General features: G+C 47.9%; 2 protein-coding genes across 10 annotated transcripts in view; both read left to right on the top strand.

Annotated features, from left to right (window-relative positions):
* The window catches only part of NFS1 (NFS1 cysteine desulfurase), a 32,544-nt gene extending 26,447 nt beyond the window's left edge, over window positions 1-6,097 (top strand). Inside the window, exons 12-13 of the mRNA XM_010342649.3 lie at window positions 37-126; window positions 5,082-6,097. Of these exons, the coding sequence (XP_010340951.1) occupies window positions 37-126; window positions 5,082-5,145 (154 nt within the window). The 3' untranslated portion in view covers window positions 5,146-6,097. The remainder of the gene's footprint in view (window positions 1-36; window positions 127-5,081) is intronic.
* A 6,713-nt stretch (window positions 6,098-12,810) lies between these two features.
* The window catches only part of LOC101040147 (RNA-binding protein 12), a 41,386-nt gene continuing 40,878 nt past the window's right edge, over window positions 12,811-13,318 (top strand). For 6 of the 9 annotated variants that reach the window (XM_010342653.3, XM_010342657.3, XM_074406446.1 and 3 more), the window contains exon 1: window positions 12,811-12,969. The gene's annotated coding sequence lies outside the window, so the exon portion shown is untranslated. Of the gene's footprint in view, window positions 12,970-13,059; window positions 13,311-13,318 lie in introns of those variants that run through there. The other 3 variants (XM_010342654.2, XM_074406442.1, XM_010342658.3) reach the window with 2 other exon arrangements.

Here is a 13,318-nt window from a genome sequence, read left to right as displayed (position 1 = left end):
TCTTATAGGGAGCCATTCTCCTGTGACTTTTTTCAGGTTTGGAATTGGCCGCTTCACTACAGAGGAGGAAGTGGACTACACCGTGGAGAAGTGCATTCAGCATGTGAAGCGTCTTCGAGAAATGAGGTAAACATACTGTATCAGAGAACCTTTGGAAGAAACACTAGTGCTGTCTCCCCTCTTGTCCTTAGGCTATATGTTTACACTGCCAAAACCAAAGTTCAAGAGTACTTGGATTTTAGGATTTAGAGATTCCACAAAGCAAGAAAGCGGATCTTCTTGACTACTTGTCTTCACAATGAGAAAGTGTTTTTAAAAACTATAGAACTAGGGCCGGGCGCGGTGGCTCAAGCCTGTAATCCCAGCACTTTGGGAGGCTGAGATGGGTGGATCACGAGGTCAAGAGATTGAGACCATCCTGGTCAACATGGTGAAACCCCATCTCTACTAAAAATACAAAAAATCAGCTGGGCATGGCGGCGCGTGCCTGTAATCCCAGCTACTCAGGAGGCTGAGGCAGGAGAATTGCTTGAACCCAGGAGGCAGAGGTTGCGGTGAGCTGAGATCACGCCATTGCACTCCAGCCTGGGTAACAAGAGTGAAACTTCGTCTCAAAAAAACAAACAAACAAACAAACAAAAAAAACTATAGAACTAGATGAATGCAAGTAGTAGGTTTTTTTTGGAGACAAGTCCTTGCTCTGTCATCCAGGCTGGCATGCAGTGGTGCAATCATACCTCACAGCAACTTGTGCCTCCCAAGCTCAAGTAATCCTCCCACCTCAGCCTCCCAAGTAGCTGGGACTACAGGTATGTACCACCATGCCTGGCTAATTTTTGTATTTTTTGTAGAGATGGAGTTTTGCTATGTTTCCCAGGCTGGTCTCAAACTCCCAGGCTCAAGCAGTCCTCCTGCATTTGGCCTTCCAAAGTGCTGGGATTACCAGCACAAGCCACCAGACCCAGGTAGAATTTTTCAGTATGATTATTATTATCTTTTTTTTTTTTTTTTTTTTTTTTGAGACAGAGTTTCACTCTTGTTGCCCAGGTTGGAGTGCAGTGGCATGATCATGGTTCACTGCAACCTCCGCACTCCAGGTTCAAGCTAGGGGTTACAGGCATGCACCAGCACGCCTGGCTAATTTTGTATTTTTTACTAGAGATGGGGTTTCTCCATGTTGGTCAGGCTGGTCTTGAATTCTCGACCTCAGTTGATCCACCCACCTCGGTCTCCCAAAGTGCTGCGAATATAGGCATGAGCCACTGTGCCTGGCCAGATTATTATTATCTTGAGAGACAGTGTCTCATTCTGTTACCCAGGCTGGAGTGCAAGTGGCACAATCATAGCTCAGTGTAACCTAAGACTCTTGGGCTCAAGTTATCCTCCTGCCTCAAACTCCCAAATAGCTAGGACTACAGTTGTGTGCCTCCACGCCTAGCTAATTTTAAAAATATTTTTTGTAGAGATGGGGGTCTCACTGTGTTGTCCAGGCTGGTCTTGAACTCCTGGGATCAAGCCATCCTCTTGCCTTGGCCTCCCAAAGTACTGGGATTACAGGCATGAGCCACTGTGCCCAGCCCCTCATTATTTTAGTGGTAGTATTAATAGTTGTCATTGGCCGGGCGCGGTGGCTCAAGCCTGTAATCCCAGCACTTTGGGAGGCCGAGGCGGGTGGATCACGAGGTCAAGAGATCGAGACCATTCTGGTCAACATAGTGAAACCCCGTCTCTACTAAAAATACAAAAATTAGGCCGGGCGCGGTGGCTCAAGCCTGTAATCCCAGCACTTTGGGAGGCCGAGGCGGGTGGATCACAAGGTCAAGAGATCGAGACCATCTTGGTCAACATGGTGAAACCCCGTCTCTACTAAAAATACAAAAAAAATAGCTGGGCATGGTGGTGCGTGCCTGTAATCCCAGCTACTCAGGAGGCTGAGGCAGGAGAATTGCCTGAACCCAGGAGGCGGAGGTTGCAGTGAGCCGAGATCGCGCCATTGCACTCCAGCCTGGGTAACAAGAGCGAAACTCCGTCTCAAAAAAAAAAAAAAAAAAAAAAAAAAATACAAAAATTAGCTGGGCATGGTGGCGTGTGCCTGTAATCCCAGCTACTCAGGAGGCTGAGGCAGGAGAATTGCCTGAACCCAGGAGGCGGAGGTTGCGGTGAGCCGAGGTCACGCCATTGCACTCCAGCCTGGGTAACAAGAGCGAAACTCCGTCTCAAAAAAAAAAAAAAAAAAATAGTTGTCATTGTAGCACTATCAATACATAATTAGTGGTTTATAGACTAAGTATAGAAAAACTCTCTTTAAGATAGGGATTAATGGCTGGGAGTGGTGGTTCACGCCTGTAATCTCAGCACTTTGGGAGGCCGAGGTAGACAGATTACTTGAGGTCAGGAGTTCAAGACCAGCCTATCCAACATGGTGAAACCCTGTCTCTACTAAAAATATAAAAATTAGCCAGGCATGGTGGCACATGTCTGTAACCCCAGCTACTCAGGAGGCTGAGGCAGGAGAATTGCTTGAACTCTGGAGTCGGAGGCTGCAGTGAGCAAAGATCTTGCCATTGCACTCCAGTCTGGGTGACAAAGCGAGATGCCGTCTCAATAAAAAAAAGAAGACAGGGATTCATAATTTGAGTCCTATGGCTAGATTCAGGAGGTATATAGTAGCTTTGAAATTGTATGCTAAGTATTGTACAGTTGTGTATTTTCCTTGGAAGAAAGTGTGTAATTGCATTGGATTTTCAAAAGGTTTAGAACTAATACTCAGGCTGAGTGTGGTGGCTCATGCCTGCAATCCCAGCGCTTTGGAAAGAGGCTGAGAGGAAGGCAAATTGCTTGAGCCCAGTTGTTCAAGAACAGCCTATGTAGATTGCTTGAGCCCAGGAGTTCAAGACCAGCCTAGGCAACATCGTGAAACCCCCATCTCTATTTAAAAAAAAGAACCACTACTCAGAGCTTTTTTTGTAAAAGTAATGAGATTCTTGGCCACTCAGCTGGCACCAGCACTTCCCTAGTAGCCACAGAGCTCATCTTCCTCCTGGGAACCTTGAGCCCTCCGGATTTTTTCAGAGCCTGGCTCTGTCTTGGTTAACTTTGGCTTTCAGGATTCTCTTGGTTGAGTTGGTAGAGAGGAATTTCAAATATATACCCCCCTTCCCTTTATGAGCTCTCCCAAGCCTTCCTATTCTCTGAATTTTTCTTTTTTTTTTTTTTGAGGCGGAGTTTCGCTCTTGTTACCCAGGCTGGAGTGCAATGGCGCGATCTCGGCTCACCGCAACCTCCGCCTCCTGGGTTCAGGCAATTCTCCTGCCTCAGCCTCCTGAGTAGTTCGGATTACAGGCATGTGCCACCATGCCCAGCTACTTTTTTTTTGTATTTTTAGTAGAGACAGGGTTTCACCATATTGACCAGGACGGTCTTGATCTCTTGACCTGGTGATCCACCCGCCTCAGCCTCCCAAAGTGCTGGGATTACAGGCTTGAGCCACCGCGCCCGGCCTGAATTTTTCTTTATAGGGTCTAGCTGTATTGCTTAAGCGTCTATAGCTTGCTCAACTATGCGATTTTTCCTTTGACCTAGCTTTCTGGTATACTGTGGTACATTCAAAAGTCATTTTTACAGACCATATGGCCAGCGCAGCCTTTTATTTCCTATTTCTGTGGCTTCAGCATCTGCACCCTATTCCTTCCAACCCTTTACAAACTGAATGCAGCCTGGTCCCATTAGTGCTCAAGTCCATAATAATAAGTGGCCTTCCCTAAAGAGGAAGGACAGGAAGGAGATGGCTGACTTTAAGGGCTATGGAAAATCTTATGAATAGAAAGGCATTCTGGGAATGTTTAAAGTCAAGAATAGAATGAAATTAAGAAAAAAAAAAAGGGGTGGGGCTTGAAAAAAAGAAAAAAAAACAATAGAATGAAATTTGGTAAAATTACCTGGTGAAATCTAAACTGCAAAATCCCATATTCATAGCACATTGAGGTAATATCTGGCCTGGGAACATTATCCAAGATATCCAAGCTTCTGCTTGGGAATTGATCAGAGTTTAGCAGAGATTTCTCAGCAGCAGCTCTTTTTTTTTTTTTTTTTTTTTTTGAGACGGAGTTTCGCTCTTGTTACCCAGGCTGGAGTGCAATGGCGCGATCTCGGCTCACCGCAACCTCCGCCTCCTGGGTTCAGGCAATTCTCCTGCCTCAGCCTCCTGAGTAGCTGGGATTACAGGCACGCGCCACCACGCCCAGCTAATTTTTTGTATTTTTAGTAGAGACGGGGTTTCGCCATGTTGACCAGGATGGTCTCGATCTCTTGACCTCGTGATCCACCCGCCTCGGCCTCCCAAAGTGCTGGGATTACAGGCTTGAGCCACCGCGCCCGGCCAGCAGCAGCTCTTGTGTGAGATAGGATGCCCAGGTCTAAGATACAAGGAATTTTTTTTTTTTTCTCCCCCGCTGCCCCCAAGGGATTCTTTTAGATTGGAGCCAGGGATATCAGAAGCACAGCCCAACTCTGGGGAGATGAAGCTGGCCAAAACTGGGTAATGGCACAGTATACTGTGCCATTTCAGCATTGTTTCTTGGTTTTGTTCTAGTTCCAAGCCCTAACTGGAAACTAGAACAAAACCAAGAAACAAATGCTGAAAAGTGGGTAATGTGTGGTGGGCTGAAACTAGCTGCTTATACAGGTCATGTGAAAAGAGGCTGAAACTAGCTGTTTATACTAGTCCCAAGGGTCTTGGTTACTCCAGGGGAAACTGTGGCCATAGCCTCTTATAACTGGAATGAGAGCTTCAAGAATGTGACCATGTTTGGTGTGCATTGGCTCAGAACCCCACTGCAATTGAGCCTGAGGTACCTAGTTATTCCTGTTTGTTGGCAGTTGGGGAGAGCTCTCAGGAAGGCTAACAGGGACTTACAGGGAACTGGGAAAGACATGTTAACCACATGTGTTAGGGCCTACCGGCAAGAGGCACAGAATAGACAGGGACAAAAGGAGGCAAGGCATTGCTCAGGGCCTTGGGGCTAATGTTGGCCACTTCCGATCTAAGCCCTCACTGATTTAATGTCTCTTCTTTTTGGCAGCCCTCTCTGGGAGATGGTTCAGGATGGCATTGACCTCAAGAGCATCCAGTGGACCCAACACTAGAAGAAGAGGGCCCTGGCTGGGCGTGGTGGCTCACACCTGTAATCTCAGTATTCTGGGAGGCAGAGGTGGGCAGATCATGAGGTCAGCAATTCAAGACCAGCACGACCAATATGGTGAAACCCTGTCTACTAAAAATACAAAAATTAGCTGGGCGTGGTGGCGCATGCCTGTAATCTCAGCTACTCGGGAGGCTGAGGCAGGAGAATCGCTTGAACCTGGGAGGCGGAGGTTGCAGTGAGCTGAGATGGTGCTACTGCACTCCAGCCTGGGCAACAGAACAAGACTCCATCTCAAAAAACAACAAAAAAAGAATAGAACTCTGACTTTGTGCTGGTCTGTCCCCTCCTGCCTCATCAACCCGTGCACAACCAGGCACTTTTGTTAGGCCCAGTGGATGCTCCAGATTGGTATAGAACGTTGGCTTCAACATCAGCCCACCTCTATGACAGAAACACAAGGAAACTATCTTTCCCTAGCTTCAGCTCCTTGGGTTTGGAGCACTTCCCATTTCTTCCCGGCTCTTACAGTGTGGACATTTTCATCCTGAAGCTGTAGAGACATTTGCTATTATATTGCTGCTGTACACATCTGTGCTCTTGGTGAGGAGAGCAAGAGGAACCAGAAGAAATCTCTGCTCAGGGACCATGATGCTCTACATGGACATTTGAGTCGTCAGTCGGCATCTGCTGCTGCTCAGCTGGACCAGTTCCTTTAACAGCAAGCATAATCCACTTTAATGTTTTCTGTGGCTCCAAAGGGTACCTCTTCATATTGACTGCAGACTGAATGGACAGTTTCTTAGAGGGTTTGTCTCCTTTCTCCTTTCTTCTTTCCTTTCCTTTGACCTAATGGAGCTAGAAATATGTCTATGACTCCACCTATTATCCTAATGATTAATTTCCTTAAAAATTGTTAATATGAAGACTGGAAAAATAAACTCAACTTCTGTTTACTCTGTGACTTTATGAGAGGTTCAGGGAGAAGTGGAAGCTGTACTTGGGAAGTGTGAACAAGGCCGGGTGCGATGGCTCAAGCCTGTAATCCTAGCACTTTGAGAGGCCGAGACAGACAGATCACAAGGTCAGGAGATCGAGACCATCCTGGCCAACGTGGTGAAACCCCGTCTCTACTAAAAATACAAAAATTAGCTGGGCGTGGTGGCGTGCGCCTGTAGTCCCAGCTACTCGGGAGGCTGAAGCAGGAGAATTGCTTGAATCCGGGAGGCAGAGATTGTAGTGAGCCAAGATTGTGCCACTTCACTCCAGCTTGGCGCCTGGAGACAGAGTAAGACTCTGTCTCAAAAAAAAAAAAGTATGGGCCGGGCGCGGTGGCTCAAGCCTGTAATCCCAGCACTTTGGGAGGCCGAGGCGGGTGGATCACGAGGTCAAGAGATCGAGATCATCCTGGTCAACATGGTGAAACCCCCTCTCTACTAAAAAAATACAAAAAATTAGCTGGGCATGGCGGCGCGTGCCTGTAATCCCAGCTACTCAGGAGGCTGAGGCAGGAGAATTGCCTGAACCCAGGAGGTGGAGGTTGTGGTGAGCTGAGATCGCGCCATTGCACTCCAGCCTGGGTAACAAGAGCGAAACTCCGTCTCAAAAAAAAAAAAAAAAGTATGAACAAGACCACCACTCCACGTGATTTGCATAAATCACTCAGTGGTGTTAAAACTCACGCTCTGAATGAAGAGACCCCCAAACAGGCTTTATGTGAGCAACATGGCTGTTTATTCACCTGAGTGCAGGCAGGCTGAGGCTGAAAAGGGTGTCAGAAAGGGCGGTGGGATAGGAGTTGGTTTTATAGGTTTGGGGTTGGTAGTTGAAAGTTACCATTTAGGGCCGGGCACAGTGGCTCACGCCTGTAATCCCGGCACTTTGGGAGGCCGAGGCGGGTGGATCATGAGGTCAAGATGTCGAGACCATCCTGGTCAACATGGTGAAACCCCATCTCTACTCTACTAAAAATACAAAAACATTAGCTGGGCATGGTGGTGCGTGCCTGTAATCCCAGCTACTCAGGAGGTTGAGGCAGGAGAATTGCCTGAACCCAGGAGGCAGAGGTTGTGGTGAGCCGAGATCATGTCATTGCAATCCAGCCTGGGTAACGAGAGTGAAACTCCGTCTCAAAAAAAAAAAAAAAAAAAAAGTTACCATTTAGGGGTTTTGGGAAAGCTGGGAGTAGGTCATGGGTTTGCAAGCTGGGAGGGGGTTGTAGGGTATGGAGTCATGCGGTTGACCATGTTGGTTACAAAGTCCAGTGGCCTTATCAATTGGGGCTGGAATAAGGAACAATAGAGAATGTCTTAAAGTTAACTGGTTTCTCTTTTCATGGTCTTCCAGTTACTTTAAATTTTCCAGGAACTCATCTGGAGTGTAAGTCACAGAGGTTAACATGGCATCCATGGGGCCGTCAGTTGGCCTAAGAAACCTTATAAGTGGGCTTTTGTATCTCTTCATTTAGCATTTATTTGAATGCCTGCCAGGAGCTAGACTTGTTCTGGGTATTAGGGATATATACTGGTTAACAGGACCAAAAAAGACCCCACCTTCACTGTGCTTTAACTTTTAGTGGAGAGATGGAAAATAAGAAGTAAACAAAAAAATGTTATAGGCTGGGCATGGTGGCTCAGGCCTGTAATCCCAGCACTTTGGGAGGCTGAGGCAGGTGGATCACCTGAGGTCAGATTGACTGGCCTCAAAAACAAACAAGCAAACGAACAAAAAAAAACAAAATTAGCTACGCATGGTGGTGCATGCCTATAATCCCAGCTACTGGGGAGGCTCAGGCAGGAGAATCGCTTGAACTCGGGACGCGGAGGCTATAGTGAGCTGAGATTTTGCCATTGCACTCCAGCCTGGGCAACAAGAGCGTTTAAAACAAAAAACAAAAACCCAAAACTCAAAAACAAAAACAATGTTATAAATTGTGGTAAGTGCTATGAAAGAAATAAAGTTGTGAGAAAACCTACCATGCTGGGTGTCAGAGGAAAGCTTTTCTGAGGAGGTAGTGCTTAAAAATATGAAGAGTGGGCCGGGCGCGGTGGCTCAAGCCTGTAATCCCAGCACTTTGGGAGGCCGAGGCGGGTGGATCACGAGGTCGAGAGATCAAGACCATCCTGGTCAACATGGTGAAACCCCGTCTCTACTAAAAATACAAAAAACTAGCTGGGCGTGGTGGTGCCTGCCTGTAATCCCAGCTACTCAGGAGGCTGAGGCAGGAGAATTGCCTGAACCCAGGAGGCGGAGGTTGCGGTGAGCCGAGATCGCGCCATTGCACTCCAGCCTGGGTAACAAGAGCGAAACTCCGTCTCAAAAAAAAAAAAAAAAAAAAAAAGTGAAGAGTGGCTGGTGGCAGTGGCTTAACGCCTGTAATCCCAGCACTTTGGGGGCTGAGTGGATCATGAGGTCAGGAGTTCAAGACCAGCTTGACCAACATGGTGAAACCCGATCTCTACTAAAAATACAAAAATTTAGCTGGGCATGGTGGCACACACGTGCTTGTAATCCCAGCTACTCAAGAGGCTGAGGCAAGAGAATGACTTGAACCCAGGAAGCAGAGGTTGCAGTGAGCCGAGATTGTCCCACTGTACTCCAGCCTGGGCAATGGAGCAAGACTCTGTCTCAAAAAAAAAAAAAAGGCCGGGCGCGGTGGCTCAAGCCTGTAATCCCAGCACTTTGGGAGGCCGAGGTGGGTGGATCACGAGGTCAAGAGATCAAGACCATCCTGGTCAGCAAGGTGAAACCTCGTCTCTACTAAAAATACAAAAAGTTAGCTGGGCATGGTGGTACGTGCCTGTAATCCCAGCTACTCAGGAGGCTGAGACAGGAGAATTGCCTGAACCCAGGAGGCGGAGGTTGCGGTGAGCCGAGATCGCGCCATTGCACTCCAGCCTGGGTAACAAGAGCGAAACTCCGCCTCAAAAAAAAAAAAAAAATGAAGGGCTCACTAATATAGGAATGAGAGGAAGGAACGGCAAGAGCAAAGGGCCTGAAGCATGATAAAGCACAAAGTATTACACTTGAGAAACCAAGAGAAGGCCATTGTAACTAGAGCTTTTAATTTGTGGGTCTGAACCCATAGGTGGATAGTTACAGTACTTAAAAAAAAGGACAGAATGTGCTAGAGTATATTTATGCATATTTTAAGAATATATTGTGATGATATATTTGAATTTGTATATCAGGTTGCAAATTTTTTTTTTTTTTTTTTTTTTTTAAGAAGGGGTTTCGGCCGGGCGTAGTGGCTCACACCTGTAATCCAAGCACTTTGGAGGCCAAGGCAGGCGGATCACCTGAGGTTGGGAGTTCAAGACCAGCCTGACCAACATGGTGAAACCCTGTCTTTAATTTAAAAAAAAAAAAAAAAATGGGGTTTCACCATGTTGATCAGGTTGGTCTTGAACTCCCGACCTCAGCTGATCCACCTCATGTGGCCTCCAAAGTGCTTGGATTACAGGCGTGAGCCACTACGCCCAGCCGCAAATGTATTTCTTTCTTTTTTTTTTTTTGAGATGGAGATTCACTCTTGTTACCCAGGCTGGAGTGCAATGGCGCGATCTCGGCTCACCGCAACCTCCACCTCCTGGGTTCGGGCAATTCTCCTGAGTAGCTGGGATTACAGGCACCCGCCACCATGCCCAGCTAATTTTTTTGTATTTTTAGTAGAGACGGGGTTTCACCCTGTTGGCCAGGATGTCTCGATCTCTTGACCTCATGATCCACCCGCCTCGGCCTCCCAAAGTGCTGAGATTATAGGCTTGAGCCACCGCGCCCGGCCCGCAAATGTATTTCTTATTGTGGGTAATAGTCAAAAAAGTTTGATTGCTCTTCATACTTACCAGTATCAGGAAGACAGGAAAATTTGAAAACCACTGGGCTAAAGTTTGGTAAATGTAGATGGACAGGGGAAGGAGGACATGAAATTACAGAGTTTTCCTTTTTTAAAAATATCTTTTTTACTTAGAATAATTTTAGATTTACTGAAAAGTTGCAAGGACAGTAGAGTTATAGATCTATTGCCAGTTTTCCTCTAAAAAGCCTTATGTAAAACTATGCTAATTTGACTGGATGTGGGATTACACCTGTAATCCCAGTACTTTGGGAGGCCGAGACTGACGGATTGCTTGAGCTCAGGAATTTAAGACCAGCCTGGGCTCTGTCTCTACAAAAAAAACCCAAAAATTATTCAGGTGTGGTGAGGCCCACTTGTAGTCCAAGCCACTTGGGAGGCTGAGGAGGGAGGATTGCTTCAGCCTGCAAGGTTAAGGCTACAGTGAATCGTTATCACACCACTGCATTCAAGCCTGGGTGACACAGTGAGACCCTGTCTCAAAAAAAAAAAAAACAGGCTGGGTGCAGTGGCTCATGCCTATAATCCCAGAACTTTGGGATGCTCAGGTGAGAGGATCACTTGACGTCAGGAGTTCAAGACCAGCCTGGCCAACATGGTGAAACCCTGTCTCTACTAAAAATGCAAAATTGAGGCACAAGAAGAGCTTGAACCCTGGAGGCAGAGGTGGCAGTGAACCGAGATGGCGCCACTGCACTCCAGCCTGAGCAACAGAGCAAGACTCCGTCTCAAAAAACAACAAAAGAAAAACAATGGGCCGGGCGCGGTGGCTCACGCCTGTAATCCCAGCTCTTTTGGAGGCCAAGGTGGGTGGATCACGAGGTCGAGAGATCGAGACCATCCTGGTCAATATGGTGAAACCCCGTCTCTACTAAAAATACAAAACATTAGCTGGACATGGTGGCACGTGCCTGTAATCCCAGCTAGTCAGGAGGCTGAGGCAGGAGAATTGCCTGAACCCAGGAGGCGTAGGTTGCGGTGAGCCGAGATCGCGCTATTGCACTCCAGCCTGGGTAACAAGAGCAAAACTTCGTCTCAAAAAAAAAAAGAAAAAAGAAAAACAATGAAGAAAACTATGGTACATTTGTCATAACTTAGAGGTTAACATGGCATATTAGTATTAATGAAATGTGATTTTTAAAAACTATTATTTCAATTTTTTTTTTTTTTTTGTAGAGACTGGGACTATGCTGCCCAGGCTGGTCTTGAACTCCTGGGCCCAAGTGATCCTCTTGCCTCTTGGCCTCCCAAAATTCTGTGATTACAAGCATTAGGCACTATGCTCAACCTAAATTTCAGATTTTATTTAGCTTGCACCAGTTTTCCTAATGTCCTTTTTCCTATTCCAGGATCCAACCCTGGATATCACATTGCATTTAGCAGATTTTGTTTTGTTTTTTTTTTTTGAGACAGAGTTTCGCTCTTGTTACCCAGGCTGGAGTGCAATGACGCGATCTTGGCTCACCGCAACCTCCGCCTCCTGGGTTCAGGCAATTCTCCTGCCTCAGCCTCCTGAGTAGCTGGGATTACAGGCACGTGCCACCATGCCCAGCTAATTTTTTTGTATTTTTAGTAGAGACGGGGTTTCACCATGTTGACCAGGATGGTCTTGATCTCTTGACCTCGTGATCCACCCGCCTCGGCCTCCCAAAGTGCTGGGATTACAAGCTTGAGCCACCGCGCCCGGCCAGCAGGTTTTGTTTTTAATGGACTATGTTATACCTACACAAGAGTGTATATAAAGTATAGATTTGGTTTAACAGTGTGGCCTGCTTTTTCAACTTGCTGTTATTGGCATCCTGGGCTAGCAGCCCAGTCTACCACACAAATCCCAAAAGGTTGTTGGAATTGTGAGAATTTCAACTCTAATTTTTTTTTTTTTTGAAAGAGGTAGAGTCTTTCCCTGTCACCTGGGCTAAAGTGCAGTGGTATAATCATAGCTCACTGCAGCCTGGAACCCCTAGGCTCAAGGGATCCTCCTGTCTCTAACTCCCAAGTAGCTAGGACTACAGGCTTAAGCCACCACATGTGGCCTTTAATTAGCAGGGGCGTGAAGTTCGGAGGCTAGGTCCAAAGCAGCTTGAGAATAGCTTTTACTATAATAAAATAATACTAGAGTGAAGCTGTGGAGGGATTACAATGGATTGATTTTTTTTTTTTTTTTTTTTTTTGAGACGGAATCTTGCTCTGTCGCCCAGGCTGGGATGCAGTGTCGTGATCCTCCTGGCTCACTGCAACCTCCGTCTCCCGGGTTCAAGCAATTCTCCTGCCTCAGCCTCCGGAGTAGCATGGACTACAGGCGTGCACCACTACGTCCAGTAGAGACGGGGTTTCACCATGTCTGGTCTCGAACTCCAGACCTCGTGATCTGCCCTTCTCGGCCTCCCAAAGTGCTGGGATTACAGGCGTGAGCCACCATGCCTGGCCTTTATAAACTTTTAAATGGGAAAAAATTACAAGGTTTTGGCTGTTTTGTCAGGATATAATAACAAGCCACCAAGTTGTGGTCCATTTAATCCTCAAATCGCTTTGAGGTAAGCACAATTTGGTCCTTCCGCGGAAACTCGAAGACGTGAAGCAATTTGCACAAAGTCTTGGAGTGATGGGCCAAGCTGGGCACTCACACGCAGTTCACCTGGCAGCATCACTCGCCCACGGTCGGGGTTTTGCGCAAACAGTCGCGCACCGGGACGGAATAGCCCCTCTTACTACAAACACCAGCAACTTCCGGGAGATCGCTCGAGAACTTCAGCGCGCTTGCGCTGCCTAGTGACGTCAGCAGTCCGCCCCGCCCCCTTTTGAAACGCGGAGCCGCTGAGCGGGCCGGCGGCCATTTTGTGAAGCGGCGAAGGAGGTGGTGGCTGCGGTGGGCTCCGGGCAGCCGTTCGGGCTGGGGCTGTCGGCCGCAGGGCGGAGGCACTCGCGCGGGGGGTAATTCGGGGTCTGGGTTCTGGTGCCGCGCAGCTTTCCCTGGTAAGACTCCCGCAGTCCCTGAACGGGCGGGGCTGTGCGGGGCTTGTGCCGCCCCTTGGTGGCCTGGGGCGGGGCCTTCGGAGGCCTTCGAGCCCGCGGCAACTGGCGCCCCACACAAAGGGTCGGGGCAGGGCTGCAGGGGGTCTGGGGTGCCACTTACGCCTCTTATGTGAGAGGATGCAAGGAGGACGCAAGAGAGCATGAGCCTGCGTACCGAAGTGGGGACGAGGCCATAGCGAGGACGCCCCCGTGGTGTGAGAGGGGGCAGGCCAGAGCTGGCTGGCTCAGCGGCCTGCGAGCTAACGGGGACTGCAGTGAAAACACGCCTACATCCCGAATCCGTAAGATT

This window comes from Saimiri boliviensis, chromosome 9 (genome assembly GCF_048565385.1).
Source record: "Saimiri boliviensis isolate mSaiBol1 chromosome 9, mSaiBol1.pri, whole genome shotgun sequence".
NCBI classification, from domain to species: domain Eukaryota; kingdom Metazoa; phylum Chordata; class Mammalia; order Primates; family Cebidae; genus Saimiri; species Saimiri boliviensis.
The sequence above is the reverse complement of the archived record's forward strand: the minus strand, read 5'-3'. Positions and strand labels throughout refer to the sequence as shown.